The sequence below is a fragment of the Mesoplodon bidens genome (genome assembly GCF_964165515.1).
Source record: "Mesoplodon bidens genome assembly, chromosome: 9".
NCBI classification, from domain to species: Eukaryota; Metazoa; Chordata; class Mammalia; order Artiodactyla; family Ziphiidae; genus Mesoplodon; species Mesoplodon bidens.
This window is the reverse complement of record NC_138166.1, coordinates 2,043,058-2,071,055: the sequence shown is the minus strand read 5'-3', so window position 1 is coordinate 2,071,055 and position 27,998 is coordinate 2,043,058. Positions and strand designations below refer to the sequence as shown.

Below are 27,998 nucleotides of genomic sequence, written 5' to 3'. Positions count from 1 at the left end.
AGGGAGGCCCCCTCTTATTCACCGCCGTCCCTGCATGAGGAACCCACAGTCCTTCCAGAAGGACCCTAACAGGCTGAAGGGAAACACCCTGTACCCAACAGCACGTGAGACTCCAAACACCAAAGGCACAGGTGCAAGAGGAGGGAGACAGTCTTCAGGGCTGTTCTGAGAAATGGACGCTGAGTTCTCATTTGGCGGTGAACCCGAGTCTCGGCTGCACACATCTGACCCGACTGTGCATCTAGGAGAAACCGGCACCCCATCAAGGAAGGCTCTATTCCTACGTGGCCCCTGCTCTACAGAACTAGAACATTAAAGTTCAAAAGGACAGAAGATGTGCTCTATACCCACGTGTTTATAAACTAACAGCAGAGAGTCCTGCAGGGTAACAAAATTGGCTTTGACATGCGGTCTTCCCTCGCACCCTGGGGACAGAGGTAGATGTGGACCAAGGGGAGCTCATCTTTGGGGCAGAGGCTGGGCTTTCTCTCTCACCTGCGTCCCCAGCCAAGGCCAGCGGGGCCCTTTGGTGCCGGGTTTCAGGAGACCTGGGCACACCGTGCGATGCCCAGGTACCGTGAGAACAGTGAGGAGAGGCGGGGCAGATATACGATCCTGTTTCTTTCACACACTCGGAGGGAACCAGAACACATTGGCTGGGAGAAGGAGGTGCTTCGAGGGCCTGGTCTACCGTCTCCAATGCTTGGTGGGGCTCCCACACTTCGGAGAAAGTGTTGCTATAGCAGGGATGGCTCTGGACAGAAGAAGATTTCTTCAAGGCTTTCCTAACACTCAGCGTCTCTCGACACCTCAAGCAGGCTGCCTCACGAGGTGCCCACACAGGCCGACCATCCCCTATCAAGGATGCCGAGCCCTGGGCTCAGGACCACTCAGGAACTTTGGTCTGGAATGCTTCATGGGGCTGGGAATCCACCCCTACCGCAGACACAGAGCAGAGAGCAAGCAAGCTGTGTGCACGGCTGGTTCCGTGAGTGCTGGGGTGGCGGAAGCAGTCAGCCTCAGGAGCTTTCCTAAACGGGCCTGGTTTCAAGCACGTGCAGACAGATGCTCCCATGCACCTTTTCCCCAGGGGAACGGTCATATCGCAGTCAGTGCAGTCATGAACTTCAAAGCATCAAGCTAAACGTTTTCATTACTATGAAGCAGACGTTTATAACCAGGCAGAACTGTCTGCCGGACAAGAGGAAATATTTTATTTCTATATTTTCCCTTTTTACTATTTCTCTCTCTCTGCTCAGCTGCATCCTTCCTCTCTCCCACCAGCAGGTAAACTCTTTGAGCCCCGGAATCTTACCTTTCTTAGTCGCCCCTGTGCCTAGCAGGGTGCTTGGGATGGAGCAGGTAATTAACAAACATTTCTCTCACTAATCAGTCCTCCAAGGCTGGCTCCATCCCCACCTCCAGCTTGCTCCCCTGCCATCTGGAACGCTGACACTGCTTAGGACCTGGGCTAACCATTTGGCCACAAACCTACCAGGGACCCTTTAGGCCCCTCTGTCTATTTAACCCCTGTGGATGCCGCTTCTCACACAGCTTTGACTCCCCATGACAGCTGGTCTAGCAGCTTGGGATGGATTCGGTGATAGCACTTTGAAGACAATACAGTTTTCAATACCATGTCAATGAGCAATCGGATTTCTTTTCAATTTTCAAGACTGAAGAGGATCAAACAAACCCATAGTCTATGCCTGTAAACATTGAAAAAGGTGGCACTTCCGTGTAGGGCGTGCTAATAATTTCTGGGATCCCAGGATGCTGTTAATTCGGATTATTTGTCCCCTTAAGGGTTGAGAGAAGCCCAGAGTAGGGGGGGGGGCCCTTCACAGACTCTGGACCGCAAAGCAAATCCTAATTATACAGCAAAACTGAAAATATTCATTTCCCTTTTACTTCCCATACATATTGATTTAAAGTTTTGGATGACATTTTATTTTCCCCTCAACTGTGTTAAGTATTGCTTCCTTCCCATTTGTGTTCACTATTTTCCTTCAATGGTTAAAATATTGTTTCCAGACTTTCAACTGAAATGATTTTCTATTTCTACAGCCAGTCTCATGAACAGACACAATAAAGAGGATTTTAACAATACACTGGATTTGGTATTTCTGAGTGTCAGGATGTCCATTACGTCCTGCTTTTCCCCTCGTTGTGTTACGGGCTGGAGAAGCAGCAGAAGTGCTGCCTGCAGGGACCCTGACACCTAGCTGGACACGACGCACGGGCACTGGGCATCGGTGCCCTCAGGGCGGGTCACATCCAAAGGTGGCGCATGCGCCTCACGGCATCTTTAGGCTGGTTTTGCATTTTCAGCACCGATGGAGTGCAGGAAGGCCAGGTGTGCTCAGGTGAATTTAGGTACACAGCTTGGAAGTTGTGAAATATATTTCCCAGAGTACAACGGATACAGAGGTGAGATGTGGCTGACAGGTCCTTACGGTACCAACCCGTAAAGAGAATGGGGGAGACAGGCGCCAAAGGGCTTCATCAAGGACTCATCGGGAGGGATAAAGAAAGGAATCTGGAGCCGCACAGGATGTGGCCTGTCCACCCCCCACGCACGAGGAGACGCGCGTGGCAAACACACAGCAAGATGGCCGTGCTTTGCAAGCCAGTTTTAAATACTACCTTACACAGAATGCACTTAGGGAAAACGTCTGATTCATTCCATGTACCTGCAGATGCAGGCAGTGCATGCAGGGAGCTCTGCTTCCAACCTACAACGAGCTGGACTCATCATCTTCCGGGGGTGATTTTTTAGGGTGAACTTAGGTCAACCCAGAAAACAATTCTCACTACTTTACAATTAAACTGTGTTTTTGAACCAAACAATAGCATTCCCCAGACTAAGCCAACACTTTCATGCAAAGGTCTAAGGTTCCAAATGGACTTTTAACTATTCCTAAAAGAAAAAGAAAGCCTTGCCCCAAATATTTAAAAGTAGGTGCTTGGGGCTCAGCAGGGAATGACGGTGCGGAAGCTACAATGTGAGTGTGAGCGATGGAGAATCTGGGCCCCTGAGGACAAGTGCTGGGCATATGCATTCAGGTGCAGTGGCCTGGAGCCCAGCCTGGTGGCACAGCATTCCTCCACGTGCGCTGAGCTGGGGAAGGTGTGCTTTTCAGCTCCAGAGGCAACCCTTCCCCACGATGTTTTTTTCCTGGCACAGCCCTTTTGTACAAAGACGTGGTTCTTCTCAACAAATCATGAACCAGGTCATCCCTGTCTATTCCATTTAACAAGCAGCAAAAGGCAAGAGCCAGTGACCTCGAACTTGGGAGGCTGTGAGGCTTCCCGTCACTGCCGACTGTACTGCTACGTTAGGTTACTTATCGCACAGGCGTGCGGTACCCGAGGGCACTGGAGCAGCCTCTCCTTGAGGCCACCTGAGATGCTTTGTTCCTGAGCTAAAGGTTTCCGTTATTGGTCCTTGGAACCAAGTTCGAGAACCTTGATGAAACTGTGTCCAAGATCAATATTAAAAAAAAAAAAAAAAAAAGGGAAGGAAGAAACACTGGCAGGAAAGGAAAAAAGAAAGAAAGAAGGGGAGAGGGAGAAAAGGAAGGAAGGAAGGAGGGAGAAGGAAGGAAAGAAAGAGAGAGAGAAGGAAGGAAAGAGAGAGAGAAGGAAAGAAAGACAGGAGGAAAGAAAGAAAAAAAGCCTCAGGGAGTGAAGCACAATCAAAGCCACAGTGCTGCCTCTGTGGCTCTTTGGATCTGCTGTGCTCAGGAAACCTAGCAGCCACACAAGCACACGCTGTCTCCTGAGATGCAAGAAGCGAGCCAGTAAGTAAGCATGAGGCGTCCTTGCACAGGAAGGCTGGGGTCTGGCTTGCACACAGCTCAGCCTGGCTGGATGCCAGGGTGCCCCATGCACGGGCATCAGGACCTGGTGCCGAGATGAAACCCCAGGCTTGTTTTCTCAGGGTGCAGTATAGGCACCGGCTGCTTCCCTTTCCCACTACAGTAAAAGCAAAAAGCCTCCCCTCCACCACCTCTGCCCCATTGCTTCATCAGGTTTGCAGCAGCATCTTTTAGGAAGTTATCAGGAAGCTTCATCCTCCACAATGTTTGCAAACAAGTTCACCACGATGATGGTGCCCGGGTTTGGAGCTCAGTTCATGTGGTGCCTGTCCTAATGGCACGCTTATGGAAATGGGTTTTATGTCTATAAAAGAGCTGCCTGGCTTCAAAACATTCAAAAGGATTTCCCACCACCCAAAAGGACCATAGAGAGTGCATGAGAATAAAACAAATGGACGAAAACTAAAACAAGAAAAAAAAACAGTAGATTTCTGTATTCCATGCAGCTACTATGCTTTGGAAAACTACTTTACTTTACATGTTTACATTTTGCTTTATTCCTGTTACTGCGTACTTAATCAAATGCCTACAAAACCTACGGCTGAAACAGAGCTACGTTAAGTAAATCCAAACGATGTAAAAAAAAAAAAAGGAACTGGACCTAGGTTTTCTCTAAATCATATGTGGCCAAAACCAGAACTAAGATGAAAAATTTCCAATTCCTTTGTGATGACAATTGAGAAAATGTTTTGAAGATAAAACTGATTTAAAAACTACTTTAGAGGGTGGAAGACTAGTTTGGGGCTTAATTTCAGCAAGAATTAATTGTAAAAGGTTTTCTATGATGTAATGACACATACTTCCATAGAATCCCAGATCTGCTGCACCCAGTAGGTAGCCGCTGGACACAGGAGGCTTCTGAGCCTTGAAACATGCGCAATCCAAATTGAGATGTGCTGTAAACCTCAAATACACACTGGGTTTCAAAGACTCAGTAGAAAAAAGGGGTAAAATGGTCATTAATGATTGTCTATACTGAGAGCACGTTTAAATAATAAAATTTGGGGCATACTGAGTTAAATAAAATATATATAAAAATTCGTCCCACCTGTGCCATTTTTCTTTTTTAATGTGACTCCTAGAAAACTGAGAATGATCTATGTGAGTCTCATTATAGTCCATGGACAGTGTTACCCTGGAATAGGTGATTCCCAGATTTCACAAATATGTTCCAGAAATGCTGGCTGTCCTTCATCCATGAAACCTTTCCCCAAACAAGGGCTGTTCAAGGTCACCATGTCTCAGAAGGCTTGGGGTCCAGCTGTCTGCGAGGACCTGGCTGGAAGGACCCCACACCTCCCCTGCAGAGAGTGTGCATGTGTGTGCACGCACAGGGCAGGCTGATTTTAAGGATGCCTTGTTAGGAGATACTCCATCAGTTAAAAAAAAAAAAAAAAAAAAAAAGCTATTGAAATGGGAAAAACAAACAAATGAGCAAATACAAACCCTTAACTGTTAACACCTATAGCTCTGGCTTCAAGTATAAAAATCAGCATTGAGTCTACATATTTGTAATAATAGCACTTGTTTAAAATTGTAAGTGTCGTGTGGATCATGACAAGATCATTCCTCTTCTCTTCCCTTCCCTTCCCTTCTCTTCTCTTCTTTCTCACTTAAAACCACAGCACTGTCTACTGAACATGAATTTCGCCAAAGGCCACGTGAACCGTAACGCTAGGATTACCTAGGCGCCCTCTATACCGGATAATAGTTAATCGTCATCATTTAATATTACGGCGGTGGTCGGGGGGACAGGCCCATCAGAAGTGCTGGGGGGAGTCCAGGCGAAGTTATATTTTTATTGTTACTGCGTTTAACTGGACAGAGTAGAGATATTGTGACAGGAGCAAAATTCTGCCGGATTCCAATAATAGCAATAAAAATAATCAGAGCTGCCTGCAGGGCTGTCATAAAAGTCCTTTTCCCATTTCAGCAGGATTTCACCTCTAGTGTGGCAGTCCTTCATTCTGAAAAGGAAAGTGGCCGCCTCTGCCACGCACTCTGTCAACACAGTGAGGCCCCAGGGTTGCAGGCCTTCCGTCCATCACACCCCACCCTGCGGGGAAGACACCGGATGTTCAGGGCTTCACCGGAATCAGGCCCGGGTGATTTCAGTGGAAATCAACAGCCTGCAGCCACATCCCCTGCAGGGGAAGTGTTCTCCTGGCAGGCAGCCTCGCAAGACACGCCCTAGACCTGCTGAAAGATCCTTTCAGCTCAACTCACTCCTCAAAGTAGGGCACGAAGACTCTTCCGTTAATCCAGCTGCTGCCAGGGTCAGGTGCTTCGAGCGTGAATGTTGGAAAGAGCCTCTCTGGTCCTGCCATGGCGATTAGCTTTCCAATCGCTCCCCAGGCCGCTCACACATGCTGGGCCCTTGCTGAGAAAATGTCCCAGTGGAGCCACCACATACTTAGGGACCATCACAGAGGTCACCTCCCAGATCTGTACCCACATCTCAGGGTTGTGTTTCATCCAAGGAACTCAATACAAAAACATTTTTGAGAAGACCAAGTTCAATCCCATGTGTTTTGAAGAACAGCATGAGGCCAGTGCTTTCCTGGAAAAATCACTGTAATTTAGCAACATATTGGTGGAATGCAGACAAGTCTCGCTTTGCATTTAAAGTCCTTCAAACCGAAATAACAGCAAAAATAATAATAATACTCTCATAAATAAGACACAGAATCCTTTCTAATCACACTCCCCCAGCAGCAAAACTAAATTGCTAAAGCAGCATTCTACTTATTAATACAGAGAATCTAGTTGCTGTGACATTTCCAGTTTGTGACATCAACAGCAAAGTGTCACTTGGAATCAACTTGTGTTGGACAAGCTGCATTTACCCCTCACTGCCCCCGGTCTCCCCAACAGACTGAGACTTCCCTAACACCCCCTCCAAAAAACACCCACCCCACACAGCCATCAGCAAGATAGTTCCTGCTTTCCACTGGAGCTGTCAAGACATTACACCCAGAGTTAAGCCACTGTATGTGGGTAAACTAGCTCTCAAAAAAAAAAAAAAAAAGAAAAAATTCCTAATTTGTAGCATTTGCCCATTTCTTTGGTGTAAATCCTTCCAATCACGGTAGTCTGCTGGCTACCAATAGATAAACAGAGCCTGGAAGCTTTGATTCCAGCCCGAGAACCTGAAGACAGGCTCCTAGTTGCCTGTAAGCTCCTGTCCCCCGCCAAGTCCTAACAGGCAAAGCGTTTACAGTTTTGAGCGGCTCTGCGGTAACGTGTGAACTGCAGTTCCTGCTAAGACCTTGCAGGGTGCTGGGCTTATCTGGCGGCTACAGTGGGCTCGGCCTCAACCCCGCCCCACGGCTGTGGGACCAGGAAGGCGGCTTCCTGGGGCCTGGCTCAACCGAGCAAGCGTTTTCATCTCATCGAACTGGTACTGTGGAAACTTTACGGGGCAATGGTTAGGGCTCAGCTCTGCTTAGGCTTCTACTTTTGCATAAAAGGAGGGGAAGCTTTTTTTTTTCTGGGTTATATTTACACTTCCCAAATCAGAAATGTCCTAACCAGATAGGACAGGTGGCAACTGGCAACCACAGCTCAAAAGCTTTTTTTTTTTTTTTTTTTCCATTTCTTTCTGAAACCCCGTGTAGAAGGAAAGTTAACAAAATGTCGGTTGGCTGTTTTATCCCCAGAGCTGAGTATGCTTTCAACACAGATGGAACACAGCAGAGAACAAAATGGGGACCCAAACCCTGGAACAGAACATACTGTTTATCTCTCTTTGATAGGTAAGAATCTATCTTTATTGCCCTCAGCAAACCAACTAGGTACAATGTGATCCTGAATTTAGGTTGTCAGAAGAAGAGGGACGGAAGCCGGTCACTGGTTTCTCTTTGTAAAAATAACCAGCATTTCTGAGTTCACACACTCCTTTGGAGACACAAGATGAAACTACAGTATATTAAAGCATGTATGTGGAATCTAGAAAAATGGTACAGATGAACCAGTTTGCAACGCAGAAGTAAAAGACACAGATGTAGAGAAGAAACATATGGACATCAAGGAGGGAAAGCAGGGGTGGGGTGTGGGTGGTGGTGAGATGAACTGGGAGATTGGGATTGACATATATACACTATTATGTATAAAATAGAGAACTAATAAGAACTTGCTGTATAAAAAATAAATAAATAAAATTCAGAAAACAAAAAACAAACAAAAAAAGAAAACTGGAAGTTTGGTTAGAAATGCCAGGCTTGGGGTATTCCAACCTCTCCGGGCCCCGTTTTTCTATAGGTTATTCCCTTTGTAAAAAAGTCATACTTCCGGTTCTGGGACGCTACTGACTGTATTAAAAAACCTTAAACAGTCGGCCACAAAACGCCCGTCTGCAGTGTGAAGCTCGTGTGAGTGGACACATGGAACCCCGTGAGGATGGCGGTGCTCAGGTTAGATGGTTCTCAGCTGGGAAACGTGGTGACACCAGGGCATCACGATGAGGGGGCCAAGGTGGGACACAGGTGGCTAAACAGCCCCTGGTTGGGGGAGGAAGGACAGTCAGCCCAGGAAGGCCTCTCTGCCCCAAATACCGATGGCGCCCATTGAGAAAAGGGGCCTAAAAACTCCACGTGATGAACCTTAAATTCGGGTGCAGCCTTAAATTCCTCCCCCTCAACTTAAAAGCTCTCTCTGCTGTCCTGCCAGCTCTCTGCCTGAGAAAGCTGGGCCACCATCCCATGCATTCGGTGCCCGCGTCCTGGGCGCCCACCGGAGGCTGGGATGCACTGAGCAAAGCCCAGGGGCGCACTGTCCCTGCAAGTGGGGACACAGGTGAAGAGTGAGAGGCTGGCGCTGCCACTTTAGGTCAGGGAGGGCCCCTCGGACGTGGCATTTCCGAATGGAGACTGAATGCAGGAGGGGAGAGGGTCACAAGGGCCTGGTGGGGGACAGGAAAGGCAGACACCCCAGCCCAGCCCAGCCCCTGGATGGCTGGTCCTGCCTGTGCTGGGGCTCCACTGGGCTGTCATATATTAGTCCTTTCTCTCCAGTCACTCCTTCCTATCTGCCTTCTAACAGACTTAACTATCCTCCTCTGACACAGGCCACCCCGAGCATCCTCCCCGGCTGCATCCTCGCAGCCTGCTCCCGGCTCGTCCCTGCATCCCTACTGTCTGCCAGCTGCCTGAGCTCCCCGGCCCCTGCTGTTCTGCTACATTTCGAGCTGGGCCTCCACCCCTGCCGAGCCCTCTGGGAAGCTACCACCCAACTCCCGAAGGCCCCTGCCCAGCCCCTCCGTCCACCCTTTCATGCTTCGCATCTTCCCTAAAACCTCTATCCCGGTAACTTCTACACCATGTTTCTTTCCAGAAAAATGTACCCGGATCAAGCAACTCATTCCCTGCTTCCTCCCTTGCTTTCTCTTCCAGACAATCACACGCATGTATTCCCAAGGCCCTGGTGCTCAGCGTCCCTCCTGGCATAGCCGGACCAGCTCCGTCCACCCCTCCCATGCCCTGCCTTCCAGACAGTTCCTTGGCCTCAGGCTTGTCAACGGACTTCCAGTCAACCCCAACTCTGTGTCCATTTCCCGTTCTGTTAAGAGAACCGCTGCAGTCCCTTCACACACGTGCCCACGCCGCGTGGACACACGGCGTGGCCACTGCTGGGAATCGCCTCCCCACCCGGCCCCTCCCGGCTCAGGCACAGGACATCTCTCCCTGTTTGCTGTCACCAGATGATCTCGCCAGCACTCCGGTCTGGAGGAAACATTTTGCGGGGTCCCCTCCAAAGCCCACAGCTCGCTCCCAGAGCTGGCCACGGGGGCCCCGGTTGTGACGTGGCCCACCCCCTCCCGCCCCGCCCACCTGCCACCCGTTTCCTAAGGTCAGACGTGACTCACCTTCGCGCCTCTGTGAGAACTTCAGCTGCCTGCGTCTCCCCAGGGCCCCCCACCCCCACCCCCAGCCCAGCTGGGAACAAGCCTTTCTGCCCACTTTCTTTAGAGAGAACTTGATGTCCCTGTGAGCGCTCTGCCGGGCCGTACGGGGCTGGGCTATTAGTCTGCAAGCTGTAACTGCTCAGGTCGGCAAGGCAGCGGCTGCGTCAGCCAGCCAGGGAGCAGGGCTCAGTCAATATTACTGTTAGTGAATGGAAGGTCCTCATGTCCTAAGAGTCACAGAAACACAAGTTCAAGCAAAGCACAAAGCCAACCTCGACGGTGCGGTCCCACCTCCCAGTGGGGAGGTGAGAGGAGTGTGAGGCCCGGAGCAGCCTGGCCTCCAGCAGGGGCCCTGCTTTCGGTCACACACACCGTGACAGCTTCCAGCCGTGTGGTCACTGACCTCCGAGCACGAGCAGGACACACTGGCCCTCGGGTGTCCTGACAGCTCAGCGCCGCGAGTCCCTCGTCCCCAAGCACATCCTTCCGCTGGGCCAGCCCTCACCACGGCGGGGTTGGTGGGGGGACCTTCACGAGCCCTCCACCCTCCAGCCAGGCCTTTCCTCGTATCCCGCTCTCTCCAGCCGCTGGGAAGGACCCGGAGTTTGCTGAGACCCTCCAGTCTTGCCACACCGATCACGCGCTGCTTCCCGTGTGCCTTCTTTCTTGGGAATGTTCGGCGTCTTGTGAGGTCACCGCCTCGGTGCTTCTCCCCGAAGTCACCTGCCAGGAGGTGACCTGAGTACGTGCTCATCTGGTGTCCAGATCCCGCAGAGATCTCACAGCCAGCACGCCTGATGGGTGATGATGACACACACGGCTGCCGCTACACCGATGCCCCTACCTCGCGGCCCCGCCACCCCCCTGGCGCTCGCCCTAGGTTACAGCGATGGGCAAGGTGACGCCCTCACCCCACAGGGAGGCGACCTGCCAGGGCCAGCAGGACGGAATCCCTGCAGCTGGGCCCCAGGCACAGAGATGCTCCTCCAAGCGACCCACTGTGGTGTCTTGTTGACTACCACACAGAACACACACGAACACACACACACACACACACACACACACGCACACACACACACACACCCCAAGGCACTACACACAGAAGCCTCTGCTGCCTGGTCTCACCTTATATACCAAAACCCAGTACAGGATGGTACCCCATGCAGCACACAACCACTTATTTTAATTTCGTGTACCAACAGGTCCTGATGTTCCACAAAGATCATGATTTCCAAGTGGTTTGCACTGCCCCACAAAACAGAGTTCAGAAAAAACTTAACATTTACTTTTAAATGGGAAGCAATGAACCTGCTACATAATAGTCCCTCTTCAAAACTAGAACGACTTAGACAGTAGGCAAAATATATATATATTGTTTTTTGGATGCTGTGTCTCACGTTTTGGGAAATTCAGAAAAATGAGAATCTTTCCAACTGGCCTCCTCTTTGTTTGCTGATGTATGGTAGCCTCTGTGGTCTTCACCAGGCACCCCAGGCAGAGACAGCAAATTGGAACATGAAGAGGACAGGATCTTTAAAAGGTGCCCCATCAAAAGCACTGCACAATGTGTCAACTATGAAAAGGAGTAAGGAACTAAATAAAACAGAGACGCGAACACGAATCTAAATGACATGCTTTGAGCTGTTCCTCAGAAGAAATCTGGAAACCAAGATACCCGAGCCCTGGATGGAGTTCAGCCCTGGACGGGTTTCTCTGTGAGACTGTTTCACGGCGCACATCCCATCCCAGCAAGCTCGAGACCAGCTGCAGCTAATGCTCAGATGCTGTGAGATAATAGTTCTCCCGAGCTCAAATGGGGTTTCTCGGTTCAGAGGAGATGCATTGCACAGATAAAAACGACTTCCTCTAACTGCTGATTAGATAAGCGGGCGCAGCATCCGTACTCAAACGCCAGCGCCCCAGCTCCAATTAGACCAAAGCCCACTGTTTTCCACCGTGAAAAACTCTCTCCAGCATCTCCCATCCACCCAGGCTGTGGAGAGGTGTTACAGCCCTCACCCACTGTCCTGCCACCGTCTTGGTGCCCTGCCTAGAACTTTAAAACAAAAGTGAGATCTGGTACCAGAATCACCAGTGAAAAATATATGAATCCTCTTACGATTCACACTTTAGGTCTGGAACTCATGATGGAATAAAGTAATGTTTATTTCAAGTGAGTGGACCAAAAAAGAGAATTTATGTGTAGACACAATCATTTTCCTGGATTCCAGGGGGAAGAACGCCAGATTTTTTTTTCTACTTTTTTTTTTCTTTCCATTTTTGCCAGGGTGAATCAAACTCTGGTCAAAATCTTCCAAGGGAAGGACCCAAGGACCCAAGCGGATGCAAGAATTCAGCTTCAAAAATGCTCCAAACACCACTCTGGGGGATGTGACCTGCAGGACTTAGGTCCTACAATAAACCACCCAGGAAGCAATGGCTGTTGCCGCCCTACTCTGGGTGTAGGTCCTGAGCAAGGGAAGAACATTCTAGAATGTGGCAGGGCACGCACAAACACACGTCATCGCCCCGTATTCAAAGGCACCCAACCCCGCATCTCCCTCTGCATTCGAGTGACTACTACACAAGGTCAGCCTGATTGTCTGTCCATGGAGCCCACCGAGCCATTTGGAAAGCCTCCTTCCACCTCAAAGCAGCCTCGAGTCTTTGGCTGTCGGCTAATTCAACCACCCCCTGGGCGTGACTGGGCTCCTGCTCCTGGGTCTTCCCTTTGATTCTACGTTAAATCCTAACCTTGCCAGGCATCTCTCTTAGGGTACCATCTGGTTTTCTGGCCTCAAATCTCTCTTCTCCATCTCTGGCCTCTCCCTGTCTCTTCTGTTCCAGCCCAGCAAGCCTCCTTCCCTGCCAGCCATCTACACGCAAAGGGGAAGGGGCTTCTGACTTTATTCACAGTCTCTCTTGGGGCCGGAACCAGCCAGCCTGCAGTCCTCACTCTTCCTCTCCAGGCCCGTGCACTCACTGATATAGCATGAGGGCGCTGGAGGACCCCTGCCCAAGTTTAGGGCAGGGAAACCCACACAAGCCAAGGGAGAGTCAGGCAGGAATGGGTAAAAATCCACGCCTGAAGGAAGAAAGCAATGTACGGGTTATTGAATAAAGGAGGAAGAGAAGTAAGCTTTTCGTTCCTTTACTCACGACGCTTATCTGTCCTGTTACACGCCCGTCCTGACATCATTTCTACACGAGACACTTCTAACCACCCCTGGTCCACAGCTGTCAGGAGAACTCCCGACCCATTTTCCACTTCTCTAGGGCACCTGCCATGGGTGATTGGGGGTAAATTTGGGGGTTGCCTTAGGAGGTCACTGAGTGCATCCTCCGTGTCAGCAGTTTCATACACAACCACTTCAGAGAGGCGCGATTTCTCTCATTTTTACAGAGACCACTTCAGAAGAACAAGCTGGCAAGTCATTAAGTGGACTGTCCTGATGACTAAATCCCTCACGGCCAGGAAGTTCTCTGCTGTGTCTATCTTCCATTCTTCACGCTGCACTTCAGACCCTTGCTTCCTCTTATTCAGGCCCAGAAGAACCTGGAGGCAGATGAGAGCAACAGCCTTGGCCTTGGCCTTATTCCTCTGACCCCCTTTCCACACGGTCCTGCAGGACTTCCCTCAAGACTGGGGGAAGGCTTGAGGCGCAAACCCATTACGTCTCTCGTGCTGGGAATGACCTGCCACCAGTGAGCCGTTGCCTCCCCATCTCAGGGGGCTGGTTCCCACCTTTCCCAACCACGTGTTCATTACTCAGGTCTGTTCTCCTGGTTGGGATTCGATTTGTCTAAACCTGGTAACGAGGGCACCCCTTGGCTCTTTCTAAAACAGACACCCAGTGATCTAGTCTCACCTAAGGCTTCCCCATCTTTCCCCATCTTTCGGCCTCTCGCCGTCTCTCCTTGACATTTCCACCGGAGGAACCAGCACCCTTGACTGGACCCTGGGTCTGGGGGTAGCCAGCACCTCCATGTCCCCCTCGGTCTTGCCCTCTCCTAACTGATCCCTCCCCCGTCTTCTTGGCTGTGTTTTCGGTTTGCTTGTTCTCTGGATCCCATGTTTTTAATTAATAAATTCCTCTTCTATTCCTGGTGCTGCAAATCTTATCCATTCTCGTTCCCTTCTCTCAGGGGAAGCTACAACAGGCTCCTTCACTCTGCCCATAAACCTTTAAAAGATCTTTGTCTGCCTTTTACTGTTTTACTGTTTGACTTTGTGGTTCTGTCTTCAGCAAAGCGTGCTCGCATGTTTTCAGTTACCCCTGGAGACCATTCTGTGAGTTGAGTCCCGATGCTGCGGCCCGTTTGACATGAGGGCACCGAGGCTCGGAGGTCTGCCTGGGAGGGGCCCAGGCTCCACCCTTGCCCTCCCAGGGGCGCCTTCTCCCCGGCCAGCCTCCGGCCTCCTCACCACCCTCCCCGGTGCCTTCTCCCAGGCTCTGCCTTTTTGTGCTGTGCTGCTCCTGCTTCTGTGAAGGGAGGGGCCCCCGAGCAGGGAGGGGCCCCCCGAGCAGGGAGGGGCCCCCAACTGCTTCCTGTTGTCTGTGCCCTGACCCTCCTTCCTTTGCTTTCTTCCCAGGGAGCTGAGGAAACACGCCTTTGAGTGCCTTTCCTTCTCCTTCCAGCTTCGAATTCCCCACCTTTTCAAGTGGTCTCCTAACGCTATTGACATACTTCATTTGTTCAGTGCTACCTAAGATGCATTACTTTAATAAACAACCTAGCACCGCCTACTCAAGCCAGCTGATTTCCTTCAAAAACCATAGAGGCTGGTTTCTAACGCTCACTGGCCGAGCGCGAACAGCAGTCGATTCCCTTGACGCTTCCCTCCACCCCTCGGTCCTCTGGGATGCGCTCCCGCTCACCTGTCCCCTTAAACCTGCCCGCTGTCTTGCTCCTGTCCTTTCTAGTTTCCTGGCAGTGACCCATCACGTCTCTGTCCCTGGCCCCCACTTCCAGCCACTTTCCCTGCCTGTCCACACGGCAGCCGCTATTTACAAACCAAGGAAAGAGGATGCTTGGGCGTTTGAAGTCTTACAACTCTGAAATTCAGTCTTTAGAAACCTTATGCTGAAAGGAGAAGTGGGTGAGCATCGTGTCGCATGGCGACCAAGCACTGGAAAGAGCCTGCGGGAGATCACACCCCCCGGCTGTACCAGCCACGCCCGCACGGGCTCTGTCAGGACCCAGCCCGGATCTCACCACCAGGACGCAGCCTTGGAACCAGGGGCTTGATGACCTCTTCCCAAGGCAGATCACCCACAACCTGAAGTTCTTAAGGGGTGGTATATGTAGACCGTGAAGGCATTTATAACGAAGGCTTGTTTACCTACAGCAAGTGGACGCTTCTTCACTCCCCAGGAACCGGCCCGACTTTCAGTTCTCTACAGGTTGCCCAAGGTGACTATGGCTGTCAGCCTGCACAGCAGCTGCAGGGATTTCGGTGCGGGGGGTGGGGGTGGGGGGCTCCGCAGTTTCTCCATAATGACCCCAGAGTCCTAACTCTGACGTCTGGGTTCTCGGTTCATTTAAATGGTGAGTGGGTACGTATCCACATAATTTCTTCTGCCTTTTGGTCCCTGAGCCTTTGCAAGTTTTTATCATGTAGACACACCCTCATTGTCCTAATGTTTTTATTTAAATTAGATCTTTTAATTTATGTAAACGTGCCTTGAAAGGAAACCCTGCAGCAGTACAGGGTGTAGGACAAACCAGTATCTCTTGTAATAAACAGAAGACAATCTTCAACATAAATGCATCAGTTACAAGAAAGCATGCTCCTTTGGGTCTCAGCTTTGGGAAACCCTGAAAGGCTGTGTGTGGAACAAAGGGCAAGACCCACAAACCTTCTTCTCTCCCCCTGCTCACCCACATACACATTTTCTAACAGGGAAAAGGAATTCAGAAACGTACTTGTTTTCTTGGTTCACCTTATGTCAAAGGGCTTTAGCCACTATCTTTGTCTGTTTGTACAGCTAGCTGTAGAGCTAAATTAAAACAGAAGAACCATAATACCCAGAGTCTATTTGGTTTCCAAGACACATGAAAACATACAAAATATGTTTCCTGGTTATCACATTAGGATATCCTACAGGAAAATCACTGGCGATTTTCAGAACCCCGAGAACTTTACCCACGTGCCCTCCCTGGCTGTGGCGCTTATGAGCTGATCCGCATGAGATCTGTCCTACCTGTCCTACCTCATGTCCACCTGTGTACCCTTCATGATACTCTTTTGTGCAGATAAGTGGCTCTCAACATCACAGTTTTATCTTTATAAAAAGAAAAAAGATAGGTAGTCCAAGGAACCGTTGACTCATTAGCTGATGAGAAGAGGGTATAATGGAGTGAAAACCAGTCTTCGAGTCAGAAATTGAGTCTCCTTCTGACCCTGCTATGTGACCTTGGCTAATTCACTGAATTTCTCCGGGCCTCTGTTTTCTTAAAGAGGGTGGATTAAGATTTCTCACCATGAACTGTAGCCTGGGTAGGTTAACCAGGGGAGAGACTGCAGATACTTCCATATACATTCTTTTATGGAGGAGGCGTGTTAAATGTCTGCTAGTCAAGATTATCTAGATTTTTTTTTAAACATTAAAATTTTTCTACTTGTCAAATTTTCTACTGTCAGTTAAACTGGACATTCAAGAAACAGAGATGAGAAGGATAACTTAACATGGCCTGATTCGGCTCCTTCTAAACCAAAGCTAGGAAAATGAACAGCCCTATTGCCATTACACATAATGGCAATAAATGGATAAATTGGATAATTTATACATGGATAAAATGGATAATCTTCCCTATCTACAGTCCATCAACTTGGATGTTGCTGCAGTGCGCTGAGGACAGGAGGCCAGTGATGTGCCTGCTTTGGGGGATGCTCCGCAGCTTGGCCACGTGGCTTCCCACATGGGACTCAAGACCACACTGAGCTGGGTCTCCCGTCCTGCATACAATAGGGCCCCGTCCTGCATTTCGTGTTTCCTTGACATGGGGGTGGAGGGGAAACCACAGGTGAAATGACTGTAAGGAGACAAAGGTCCAGGAGGACTAGAGCACGTGACAGTCTGTGGACAGGAGGCCACTTACCCAGTCCTCTATCACCCTTGGAGCTCTGCTGGCCTCCAGACGTGGTGGAAAGGTCTTCAGGGACAGGCATGGGTTCATCGCCATCGTCGGGGGTGTCACTCACCGGGGGGCTTTCCTTCCCTGAGGAGGCAATTAGGAGCTTGAGTTTCTGGGGACATGGTCAACCCTGGGGTGGTGGTCGCTGCAATGGGTCAGCAGGGACAGCCTGGGCCTCACCGTGGCTTGGCTTCATTCGAGTTACTGGATTGAGTTCACGTCTCTCTCTGGGGATTAGAACCTGCTTTCCTTTTTATAAAATAATATCATTGCCACACCCAAAACCGAGAGGACACAGATGTGAAAAATACATATCACCTAGAGATCACCACTATTAAAACTGTGGTGTGTGTGCGTGTGCGTGTGTGTACACATACATGGATACTTATATATGATGGATAATGCGTGGTGACATATGTTCTTGATCAGAATAAACTGCACTTTTTAGACATTCTCATAACCAGTGGCCCTACTTCCATAACTTTGTGGTGTCTGTGTAATACTTCATTGCATGGGCACACTAGGATTTACTTAAATCCTTTTTCTACTTTTGAACTTAGATTTTCAATCTTTTTTTTTTTTTTTTTTTTTTTTTTTATGAAACAACACTGTGGTAAACCTCCAAACAGACAGCTTCTGCCCACGTTTTTAAGAATCACCATAGTACAAACCCCGGGAGTTTTATGCCTGGGTCAAAAGGCATCCACATTTTTAAGCCTCTTCACGTGTTAGGGCCAAATTTTCCCCTGTAAGTTTGTTCCACTTTAGCCTCCTACAAGCCTGCTCACCACACCCTCATATTATTTCGATTTTAAGGTCACCAGATGCAGCATCCTGCTCAGAGCTACACATTCTGGGTCTGTTCACTCTCTTTTTCAAGAGCCAGGGGTTACGTATTTTGCCAGCCGCCCGATTTGATTAACTTGATGGGGCCGGGAAGTCTGGAAGGAGGATGAACAGGGAATCAACACGATTCTGCCCCGCCTGCACAGAGAGTCGGCCACTGGGAAGTTTTATCCTCAAAATATGAAAACAAAACAGAATCCACACAACTCCAAAAGTTGCTTCACAAAGTAGGATTTACCAAATGAGATAGGGTTTTACAGGATGCCCGACTCTATTTTTGACTATATTAAAATGTTTCATCGGAAGCTCCAGAAATGGGGAAATCACTCCCACTCCCAAGAACTCAATACTGGGAAGCCTAGATGTGTAGAAAATGCTCCTTCTCCTTTGAAATGGAAACCCCTGTACCTTCTAACATGGATGTTACCTAAAATTGAGTTAGGAGACAATAAACCCAGGCAAGGAAAGGGCTGGTGGGGCCCCCAGTGGATGCAGAATAGCACATGAGCACTGCTGTGGAAGACAAGCAGGGATGAGGAGCCTCAAGGAAGGTTCCTGGAAAAGGGATGGGCTGGGATTGCGGGTTGCTGGCTGGGCCGGCAACCTGGCATCCCAGACAAAGGCTATTCCTGCACAGAAGCCCAGACCTGCAGGAGAGCGCACAGATGATGATGAGGGCAAACCTGGAAGACAGGGAGAGGCAGAGTGTGAAATCGTCTTGTTTGTTTGAATAAACCACCTGCAAAAGCGACACGACCCTTCAGGGGATGGGCAGGACCAGTGCAAGCGTCCCCAGCACAGGAGATGACCCTTCCAGGAATAATTTAAAATAGAAGCTGCAAGGCACCAAGGTGATGCTTTGGGGAATAGTAGCGCATTCTCTAGCAAACAGACATCACAGTTTAATATTCCAGCTTAGCTGTAATTACCTCAATTGGCATACTTTCAGAAATAGCATTATTGGGTATATCTGGATAGCCAATACAAGATGGATAGTTAAAGGTGGGGCAGGATGATAAGAATTTCCCAAGGAAAAGCCAAAGGCCAGAGAGAAATTGATTGAAGTGCTTGTGTTACACTAAATGTGCATTACATCAGTAGTATTTTCATCACCCTAAAAGGAAGACTTTAAAAGTAGCAACAGCTAAAGACGCAGTGCTACTGTTCACCTGTACAGGTGGGCCAAAGTTCTGAACAGGAGCCTGCAGGAAGCATATGACCAACCGACAACTCTTTTTTCCTTCTGCTTTCCTAGAGTTATGGTCTTCAAACCTTGAGGACTTCAGGGAGGTGGTCAGAGGACTCTTTTTCAATTTTTTTTTGGTAAGAATAATATATTTTTTAAATTATTGAAGTAAAGTTGATTTACAATATTGTGTTAGTTTCAGGTATACAGCAAAGTGATTCAGTTATACACACACACACACACACACACATATTCTTTTACAGATTCTTTTCCATTATAGGTTATTAGAAGATATTGAATACAGTTGCCTGTGCTATATAGTAGGACCCTGCTGTTCGTCTATTTTATGTATAGTAGCGTGTATCTGTTAATTCCAAACTTCTAATTTATCTCTCCCCCCTTTCCCCTTTGATAACCATAAGTTTGTTTTCTACGTCTGTGAGTTTGTTTCTGTTTCGTAGGTATGTTGATTTGTATCGTATTTTAGATTCCGCATATAAGCGATATCATATGATATTTGTCTTTCTCTGCCTGACTTACTTCACTTCGGGTGAAAATCTCTAGTTCTTACACAGAACTTCAATATACGAAACCCGTCTTCTGTGTAAAGTGGGGACACTGCAGGGTAGGGAGGGCTGAAGGACCAGAGGCCCAGGCCACTTGCTTCTGCGAAGGCCCCCAAGGAGCCTCCACAGAACTGACCATGGGAACTCTGGCCCCACAAACTGACCAGATCATTAAGGTACAGAGTGTGGGGTGTGCACGTTCGCCTTTCTGATTAACCAGCTGTCATGGTTACGGGCTGGGAGTGGGACACTGAGAAACTAGACTGTATTCATGTTTTGTTTTGTTTTTTTTTATTATTCTGAGCTTCCTGATGATGACATTGGAGAACTCTGGGATCAATTTAGATACCCAGGCATGAGAAACCAAGGGAGCATCATAAAGATTCGGGATTCATCCAGTGAAGGGATGTGGTCTCTCTCCTCCATTCATGTGAAAAATGCATCCACATAATCTTTTCTCAAATTTAGCTGATTCCTTTCTTGGGAACAAGACCAACTAGAACTTGGTGGGATCCTAGGCGTGCTTCCGTCTGGCTGGACTCCTGTGCTGAGCTACAGCCCGGCAGTCCTGCAGCATCTCAGCGCTTTCATTGTTTCCTACACGGGGGAGAAAAAGGAATAATGGAAACGGTAGGGGCCGTGATTCTAAATACCCTGGGCCGGGTCGATCCACAGGAGCTCCCCATGCAGAAGAAGCGAGAATAAAACATCAGTCTCGGCGTGTGCAGGGGCATCTGGTAACAAGTCAGTACTGGAAGAGAGCGAGGTGAGACAGCCGTGTGCCTGTCACGAGCCCTGCTGGAATTCAGCCTCACCTGGCCTGCACTCTGTGATGGTTTTTAAGAGCTCATCTGATTTGCCTAAAAGCCCCCAAGTTTGAGCAGCGGCTACTGAGGCATTAATCACTGGCTTGAGCCTCGGTACTCAGCGACCCTGGGATCCTTTCCCTGCCGGAGAGTTCCACGATGAACCTCCACCACTTCATCAAAACCTTCACGGGGAGCAAACATATTTTTATGTGTTGCTTTTAAACCAATTCACCCAGTTAACCACTTAAAATACAACACCAGGTATAAAACACACCACCATGATAAAAGATAAGAAAATGAAGTTGTTAAATCAAGTCAACACATAGCAGATATTAACACACTGTGACTAGAAGTTAGTTGACACGGGGTTCAGCTCAGATTTGACCAACTGTAAGACAGATTCCATCATAAGTCACCTCTTTAAGTCTCTTTCCTCAAGAGTACAATGAGGCTAAAAAACATGATTTTGGCTTAGCTCACAAGGTTGTTGTGAGGATAAAATAATAAAGTGCATGGATGCTAATATGCTAAATAAGCTTACGGTATTATTTTGTAACTGTAACATCCTATAGAAAGAGGTATGCACAGCACCAAGTGCCCATATGTCCCCCAAGTGCATGTACAATGTCACACAGACACGCAGAACTGTAGACAGTGAGAAATCAAGTATTGAAATGGAAGAATTTGGGAGGTGAGAGGTCATTTTACTTATTCAGAAAAATGAAAGAAACTTCTTACCAATTTCTATGTAAGTTACCTACTACCCATGTTTCAAATAAAGCTTTACCTATGAGAAGCATTTTGGGCACATTAGATGAGAAAATTGTATAATTAGCTTATCAACAGCAAGCAAATATTCCTCAAGTAGATTATAATTCACCCAACAAAGTTCTGTGATTCCCTTTCTCCCTAGTGGATGAGCTTTTACTATGCACAGTTACCCAGGAGAACATAATTCCTGGGTGTAAATAACAACTCAGAAAATAGACTCTACAGAAGAGTGGGGAAGCTCCTGCTCAGTGCCATGTCTGGCTCCCATGGGACTTCTGATTGGTTATTGAAACTGTGAGTCTCAGCTCCCTGTGAATTGAAGATGGTCCCTGTGTCTTCTTCACGGGGGTCTTGTAAAGTTGAAAGGAGAAAAATGCTGAGGGTGGTGTTTGGTCAATATCAAGCACTCAATCAATGTGATTTACTCTGATTAACATTTGCACTGACACTTCAACATAGATGAGCCTCATTTCCCAGGCAGGCAATGGATGTCTACAGAGCATAGTTCTTATTTCCTTGTTCCAACGAACATTACAAACAACCACTAAGAAAACATCCCATAGGGCCCCAGGAGCCTGAGCATCCTCTGAGCTCAACTGGCTCCAGTCCCCCATTTTGCAGAGGACACACAGTGGTCCAGGAGGCATGGAGAACAGTTTCAGGTCTCAGAGCTGGAGGCACAGATGAGGTGCTGATACAGGCCTCACAATTCCCGTCCTCCCACAGGCTGCCTCTTCCCTTAGGACCCAAGACAAACCATAAACCACACGCATAACCAATAATTTGGAAGGTGTGCCAGATAAAAGAGAGACAGAGAAAGCAATAGAAAACTTACCCAAAGAATGAAGGAGATGTGCCCTAAAGGAAAGGATGGCTTTGCTTTAGACACACTCTCCTCCAAGCCTATTCAACACCATTTCCCGACTCTGGTGGGTGCAAGTGGGTAAATATTTATTGAGTGTCTACTATATGCAAGACCCTGTAAACCAGGGCTCAGTCCACATTTAGGATAAATCCCAGGGTAGAAAGAAACAGGTAGTTTGAAAAAAAAGTTAGGTATTAAGTACTTCTCTATTTTTCAAGGGAGTAGTACACATAGGTTAGGTGGACTCTTTATGAAATTGCTGATGTTGGGACTTCTTTTACCTGTGATAGTGGCAATTTCATAGGGTTCAACTTAGAAAAAAATCTATTTTTCTTTTTTGGGAGCAGCATATAACAAGGAATAATTTTGTGGGAAAAGGGGATGATTCAGAACATATTCCTCATATAAATCAAAAATTCAACTTCTGTTTGGCTAAATGTACATCCTTATTCTACAACTTACTGCCACCTTCCTCCATTTTAGAAATCAAAAAGGAAAAGTGATCATTATAAGGACCGTATTGGAGAAGCAGCAAGAAGTAGAAAAAGTATGCTTCAAATCTTTAGTAAAAATGGCACAATGTGGGCTTCCCTGGTGGCGCAGTGCTTAAGAATCTGCCTGCCAACGAAGCGGTCATGGATTCGAGTCCTGGTCTGGGAAGATCCCACATGCCACAGAGCAACTAAGCCCGTGCGCCACAACTACTGAGCCTGCAAGCCACAGCTACTGAAGCCCGCACGCCTAGAGCCCGTGCTCCGCAACAAGAGAAGCCACCACGGTGAGAAGCCCGCGCACCGCAATGAAGAGTAGCCCCCTGTCGCCGCAACTAGAGAAAGCCCGCGTGCAGCAATGAAGACCCAACGCAGCCAAAAAATAAATAAATAAATTTAAAAAATATATTTTAAAAAAGGGCACAACTCTTTAAATGCTCCAATCTCTGTTTAGAATGCTCCAAGCTTGACACAATCCAAAGGACTATTTGTGTAAAGTACTAAAAGTAGCATTTCCTTTGCTAGGAGTATGCAAAAGTAAATTGCAGACCAAATCTTGAATCTTTTTTAAACCAAAGAAGAGTTTGGCTTTTTCAGGCCAACCTCACTCTTGACTCCACCCCCTGCCAACCTTCTCTTCAGCCACTTCCAAACAAATTGAGTGTTTAGCATAATGTTAAGGGCAAGAAAAATAGCAGAAGAAAATGAGAGTTTTGTTATGCTTGTAACCAACTGAGGGGATCCGAATATTGACTGGCCATTCTCCTACAAAACTTTCTAGAGATGCCAGCCCAGGCTCGGGCTTTCGGCTTTGCCTTTGGGACAGCAGAGTCTGCATGGATCCAAGGGGTCTCCTCCTCAATGCGTCATGTAAGACGCCAATCTGGAAGCCACCCAAGAAGAAGGTGACAAGGGAACACAGAGGATCAGAAACCACGAAGGGGTCTCTTTGCGCCTTTGGGATGTTTAACATCCCGTGTTTCTGACCCTCTCATCACCTCTAGCCATGGTCTGCAATTCCAGGGAATGGGACTCACCTGTCCTTCAGCTCAGGCTGCATCTACCAGCAGCGATCAGATCCTGGCCAAGCTGAAGGACAGGCTCCAAAGAGCAAACATTTTTGTTTTCTTAAATAGTTTTATTGTTGTTGCTGTTCTACTTACATTTAAGAAACAAAGACTGTGTTTAAGGGAAATAAATCCAAACAACGCTGAAAGGTAGAAGACGGAAAACCAAAGTCTCCGTCCCCTTCGTCTCTAACCCATCCCTTCCTTCCATCCTCAGTCTTCTAAGAGGAAGTGCACGTGTAATAAGTATCACTCCAGAATTTTCCTAAACGTATATACAGGCACGTGGAAAGTCTGTGTGTGTGTGTGTGTGTGTGTGTGTGATATGTTTTCATTTCAAAGGATGGTAGCATGCTCTGCATATCATCCTGAAACACGCTCTTCTCACCTTCACGTACATCTTGGATGTCTTCCCACATGACTGTGTCCACATGGCCCTCACTGTTCAGAGCTGAGTGAACAAGGGCACGGAGGGACCGACGCGTTCCAGCATCAGCACCAACGCTGCAGCGAGCATCGGCAGCGACGCCCGGTGCCTGTGTGCGAGCACGCCTCCTGGGCTGATTAAGCCAACACAACTTTCGTTTCTACAGATGAGGCCGAACGTGTTGACCAATGTTCACGTCCACCAACTGTCCGTCAGCTGCCTACACGCCGCAGCTGAAAAGCCAGGAGTCTGCGGGTACTTCACAGCCTGGGGAGTTCGATCCAGACTTTCTAAATGACAGGAGTGGCAGGGACACAGCAGGGGGGACCGTGGGCTGCAGGAGGCCGTCTCCAGGTGGAGGGAACTTGAATCTCCCCTCCTGCCCATCTCCCGGGAGCAGCGAGCAGGCAGCGTGGCAGCCACACGCTCAGCCCTGATATCCATCACCAGGACGGACCGAGGCCCAGATGCAGAATTCAGTCACAAACTGCAAACCCATGGGGGCAGGTTGGCCATGCCCAGAGGACCACATGGGCCATTCTCGCAGAGACGCTTACCTGGGATTGGCCGTGGGCCTGAGACTGAAGGATATAAAGTACCGAAAACCCAACTGCTGCTGACACATCTAGGTTCAGGGCTTGCCAGACAGTGGGCTTCCTGGGTCTGTGAACATGGAGCTGGGCAGGCTTGGCTAGACGGGCTGGGGGTCCACCGCACGGGCATCGCCCAGCAGGCCAGCGTGGTCCAACCTTGGGCCTCATCTCCCAGGACCGCCCCAGGCCCTGGATCTCCCGGGATGGGAGGAGCTATGTCCAAGAGGGCTTGAAATAAACCTACGGTGACTGGGGCAGTGTTGTTGCCACGTTTAACAAGTATCCTGAATTGTGCCCCAAACCCTGTTTTCCAATCGGCTTTCTCCTTGTCCCCTTCCCCCTCCTCCCTCCATCTTTCTCTCTCTGTTTCAAGCACCTTCACTGGCCTGTGTTTGGACTCTAGGGCAGGTCACCTGTCCTTTCTGCCCCCCCAAGAGTATCAACATAGATTGAATCCTTTCCAAGTGGCTCACAGATGTAACAGGAAAACCAGTTTTAGCTGGGAGGGAGATTTTTCGGTCCAGGTGGCCACATTGGGATAATCTCTAAGAGCTGAAGCAAAACATGGATACCAATTCCATCTTGGCCTTTCCTCTGGCAGGACAGCCCTCTTCCTCCCCCACCCCCCAGCAAGCACCTTGGCTTTGGGCGCCCACTGAAGCGGGCTTCCTGGACTCCCCGTATGGGCATCTCGCCAGCTCTCACCTGAAACCTGGGACATGTCTTGACCCTCATCAGCATCCATGGTCCTCGGGTTATCTGAGAAAGAGAGGAAGGGATTTTAGTTGAAAGAAAATTACTCATGAGATACGAGAGAGAGAAAGAGAGATAAGGGCTGAGCTCTTTAACAGCGAGGCTATCTACCAAGAATAATGCATTTTCCTCCTCACACACTCGCTGGAGTATCAGACTGGCACAGACCTTGATCCTTTGAAAAACAGCATTACAAAGATTTATAAAAATATCATTACGAGGACAGGAGGACCAAATTTGTTATTTATTGTTAATTTCCTACTGCATAATAACCCAAAATGCAAACTGACTGCAACAAAATTAAGCAGAAAATTAAATGGCCCTGGGTCATTGTAGGCACAGAATTCATTCTCTTGGCTGATCCACAGTTATGTTCTTTCTAATTTACTGAGCATGCATCGATGAACCTTGAGTCAGCTTGGTGACACGCGTACAATCAGCAATCAAAAAACGAAGCAATTTGCTGAAGAATGTCTCATTTACCCAGGCAGGGCTGCATATATGAGCAGCCACCGTGCTCCGTCCATCAATAATAGATACACCTCCAGCCTGGCAGATGGGCCTCGCGCCGCTGGCTTTGTCCCCCGCTCTTTCAGGGCCCCTGCCTGAGACTCTGCCAGGCTCTGACGCGGGGAGAAGGAAACCTCACGACGGCACCCAAACCAGACCCGGAGAGCGCCCAGACCTTCCTGTTCTGCTGACACGTGGCTGGCTCCTCAGGCGGGTGGAGAGAGAGAAAGCGAGCCTGGAGGAGCTGCCCTTGGGTGGCGATGGGGACCATTCTGCTCGCGGCCACCACAAACACCGGGCAGAGGCCACGTCAGCCGAGCAGGAGGGAGGGATGGCTGCGTTCTGTGCTCAGGGTCCTGGCCTGCACCCCACAGGTCTCAGGTACCCCTTGTAGGTGACATCTGGAGGCTCCGTGGATAGGAACGCTGGGGCCCAGTAGCAGATGACCTCCACCAAGTCTGCCTGTTTGTGCTCTGCTGGACAACCTTCAGAAGAGCGCCTTCTGCAACCAGCCAGCGGAGCCTGTTTTGACTCGAAATCAGGTCACTTCCTTCTGGGGGACCACCTCTGTCTCTCCTGTTCAGATGTGTGTGTCTGCGCTTTCAGGCCTGTTCTCAGCAGATGCCTACACAGCGAAGGAAGGTTCAGGGGGCCTGACACTCTCAGGGGAGGCTACAGCTCTGAGCAGACAGAGGCCACATGTGTGTGTATGTAACAGCCATCATGGTGCACTCGGAATACAGATTTTCAGTTTCAGTCCTGGCGGTACTAGTCAGGAAGAGGACACGGATGACCAGCACTGGCTCTGGATGGGGAACGGTTTGCATCTACTACTGAAAAAGCCATTGCACTAGTCTGAGCTGTGACTCGAATTTCCAAGGCAAGTGTGGGCCTTAGGGGTACAGTCCGTGACCCCAGAAGGGAAAATGGCCCCAGTGGCCCACTTGTGTTTCAGCCCCAAGACTGAGGGTCCACCAAAAGCAAAGCCAGACAGACTAGCCCCAGAAGCAAACATGAAACCTGTCTAGGGTCACCAAAAAGCAATGTGCCCAAAGTCTCACATCCTTTTAACAGTTAAAAAAGGTAAAAAAACCTATGATTCTTCTGAAACGTGCTGAAACAATTCTAAAGAAACAAGACAGACTCAAATGAGAAAAACCTTTGTGTTCACTGTGCAGCATTAATACAAGATTCAGCTTTCTGAAGACAAACACGGTATTTTACAGTGAAATATCACAAACCACTTCTAAAGTGTCCCCCTATTGGCGGGGCGACATATAGTAGACAGAACTCAAATGTTGCAGCAACAAATGGTACTCTAACTCCCAATTTTTATTTTGTTCACTTTGAACTTTTTTTCTGCTATGCGAGTGATACGTATTTTACAACTGTTTTAAAACAGAGGCAAGTAAATGCCCATAATTTCCACGACTTAGGACTACTACATTTTTTCTGTGTGTGTGTATGTGTGTGTGTGTACACACAGAACTTTTCAGAAGAACAGGACACTAAACATATTCCAAATAAACTGTCGTAAAACAATTTCTTCGTTTAACACTACCCGTATCTTTTTCATTGATAAATAGGCATCGACGTTCTTGTTTTAATGACTACACACTGCTCAGTGGCAGGGACTGATTTCCTCAATACCCTACTGTATATTCAAGTAATTTCCGAGGAAACAGAGAAGGTGTTTCGCAAGGCCCAGCTGATGGCCCCCCACCCCGGTCCTGCCGGAGAAGGTGCCTTCCAGCCCACCGGACCCTCTGGACCCTCTGGGTTCACTGTCGGGGCCAAATCGACCCACTCCCAGTTCCCCTTTGTGCGTCGGTCTCTTCAGGTGGGGAGACGGGAGAACACGTCACAAAGCAGCAAAAGGATGCTCTGGGCCCGTGGCTAAGGCCCAGGCCCGGCTCTGCTGGGCGGGCGTGTGCGCCTGTGTGTTCCCAGGGGGCAGGGCGAGGGCCCCTTCCTGGATCCAGCCCTGCCTCTGTGTCCACTGGTGCTCTGGACAGTGGGCGTGGTAGGGAGCCGACCCCAGCCATCAGGGGATGCAGGATCCCTGGCACAGGCCTGTTTCCATGTTCACCCCCACGTGGAACTGTTAGGTCCTCAGCCTCACCTAGACTTTCCAATGCACTCTCTACCGACCCTACCCGGACCCACTGTGTGTGGGTCTGCAGCCACTGCA

The 27,998-nt window shown here is 48.9% G+C and overlaps 1 protein-coding gene across 5 annotated transcripts in view; it reads right to left on the bottom strand.

Moving 5' to 3' along the window:
• Nucleotides 1-27,998, bottom strand: part of IKZF1 (IKAROS family zinc finger 1) — an 89,784-nt gene that overhangs the window by 51,201 nt on the left and 10,585 nt on the right. For all 5 annotated transcript variants that reach the window (XM_081243468.1, XM_081243465.1, XM_081243466.1 and 2 more), the window contains exons 2-3: nucleotides 25,250-25,303; nucleotides 16,888-17,007 (exon numbers count right to left, since the gene is read on the bottom strand). In XM_081243468.1, the coding sequence (XP_081099594.1) occupies nucleotides 16,888-17,007; nucleotides 25,250-25,289 (160 nt within the window). In that variant the 5' untranslated portion in view covers nucleotides 25,290-25,303. The remainder of the gene's footprint in view (nucleotides 1-16,887; nucleotides 17,008-25,249; nucleotides 25,304-27,998) is intronic.